Source organism: Pediculus humanus, genomic scaffold, assembly GCF_000006295.1.
Source record: "Pediculus humanus corporis 1103172107995 genomic scaffold, whole genome shotgun sequence".
NCBI lineage: Eukaryota > Metazoa > Arthropoda > Insecta > Psocodea > Pediculidae > Pediculus > Pediculus humanus.
In genome coordinates, this window is record NW_002987567.1 from 3,203 (window position 1) to 5,514 (window position 2,312).

The following is a 2,312-nucleotide window of genomic DNA, read 5'->3' on the forward strand; positions in this document are numbered from 1 at the left end:
TTTTCCTGTATTTAATGTATATAATAATATCCTGTGATGAAATTTAATAACGTTTTGTTATCGATTCACGTTTATGTAACATAAAATAAATAAATATCTTACAAAAATAAGGGTGTTCCATTGCTTCTCTTGCAGTAAGACGTTCATAATGATCGTATCGTAGAAGTTTATCTAAGAAATCTAAAGCTTCCGGCGATACCAAATGCTGGTTATCACTATGTACGAATCTTTCCCAACGTTTTCGAGAATGTCTTTTTTGAAAAAAAAATGAATTCCCAAATTAATAAAAATTAATTAACAAAAAACCCAACCAATCAACTCATTTAACATGTATTTACCTTCCCAGAATGTCATTAAACCTTGGGTCAAGTTCTATATGATATTTGTCTAAGTATTCAAGGAGTTCTTCCGTTCCGAGAACTTTAGCGATTCGTACGAGTTGATCGTAATTATCATGTCCATGGAAAAAAGGTTCTTTTCGAAATATCATGCTTGCTAACATGCAACCCAACGACCACATATCCAACGAATAGTCATACATCTGTAAAAATTTAATTATTATTTTTACAGAATTGAACTTTTTTTCCCCCCCCCCTATTAAAATTTAATTAACAAACAACAACCGTTTACCTGATAATCTACTAATAGTTCAGGTCCCTTAAAATAACGGGAAGCAACACGAACATTGTATTCTTGACCGGGATGATAAAATTCAGCCAAACCCCAATCTATAAGTCGAAGTTTACGATTTTCATGATCGATCATAACGTTATGGGGTTTTACGTCGCGATGCATGATACCCATACTATGACAGTAATCTAATGCCTGATAATACAAATTATTATTTATTGACCATAGAATGCTGGGATTGAAATTGTTATAATAAATAATTAATAAATGCTTACCTTCAGTAATTCATAGAGATAAAAACGAATGTCATAATCTTTTAAAGTTTGGTAAAGCTGCTTAAAGTCAGTGTTGTTAACATGTTCAAATATCAAAGCAGGTGTACGAGACACTGGGTCTTTCACAACAGATTGTAGGGTTATTATGTTTGTACCCCCTCTTAAATTTTCTAATATTTTAATTTCCCTTTTAATTTTTTTCTTTTTGACTGGTTTCAAAATTTTAACTACACATTTTTCATTGCTTGTGATGTTAATAGCTTCAAAAACTTCACTATATTTTCCGCGACCCAATTTTCTAACTAACTGGTAGTCATCTTGTTGCCTACAAATAATAATAATTTTTTTTTTTTTACATACTAAAATTTTAACATAAAAAAATTTTATCAAAAGACATTAATAATACTAATTGTATAACTCTTTTAAAACTATTTACACATTAGTTTAAAAAAAATTTTTTAAACAAAAGATAAATGTTGTAAGAATTTGTAATATCTATAGATTACTAATTAAAAAATTATTACATCTAATAAGGTAGTTAAATAATTTACAAGTCTAATAACAAAACTAATAACAATGTAATCAAAACTTATTTATGTTGTTAATACATTTTATGAATACCTTGCTAGTTTCATTACTTTAATTTTCTTTCTAACTCACAATGTTACATTAAAAATGTAAACTGTGAACAGTAAGTCGAGTTTTAAGGAATGTACTCTACCTTATAATTTTTTAAAATAAATTGTGAATAATATAAAAATAAGGTTTATAAGTTGGTTTACTGGTATAAAAAATTAAATGAAATTAAAATTAGCATACCCCCAGTCCACCACATAAGACTCATAATCCCAATACTCTCTTGGTTTATGTGAATTGACATCGTTATACACACGAGCCCTGCTTGTAATAGCCATTTCTTCAATCCACTTATGTAGATAACTATGACTTAGGCAAACTGTAAGCTTAGTATTGTTAACAACATGTGTATAAAACAATGAACCTAAAATATAATAAAATTATCAAACATATTGATAGCTGGTCAAATATCTACCTTATAAAGGTAACGTAGAAATTTATATGTGATAAAAGTTAATTAAATAGAACTGCAACGACTAATTTATTACTAATATTTGTAAAAACATAGAAAAAGAATCGTAATTCTTTTTTTGGATAAGAAAATTCAATTGGTTCCTGAATAGGTTTCGACAGTGAAATATGAAAAATTCCAAGTTCCGTTATATTCATAATTATTATGATCATAATGAACGCTTATTGTAACCGAAATAATTTAACGAATGTATAAAATTTGTTTTAACAAAAATTTTTTTGGCTCCAAGTAATAAACTTGTGTAGGTGAATCTATCCATGTTGATTAATTGCCGGTTTACAATTACTTACCTAATTTAT

The 2,312-nt window shown here is 27.8% G+C and overlaps 1 protein-coding gene across 1 annotated transcript; it reads right to left on the minus strand.

Moving 5' to 3' along the window:
- Positions 1–43: 43 nt before the first annotated feature.
- Phum_PHUM404140 (mitogen-activated protein kinase ERK-A, putative) lies at positions 44–1,819 on the minus strand (the record flags this gene model as incomplete). Its single annotated transcript, XM_002428784.1, has 5 exons — positions 44–251; positions 339–541; positions 631–825; positions 906–1,230; positions 1,725–1,819. 5 exons carry the CDS (start codon positions 1,817–1,819, stop codon positions 44–46), a joined length of 1,026 nt encoding a protein of 341 aa, XP_002428829.1.
- Between the last annotated feature and the right edge of the window lie 493 nt (positions 1,820–2,312).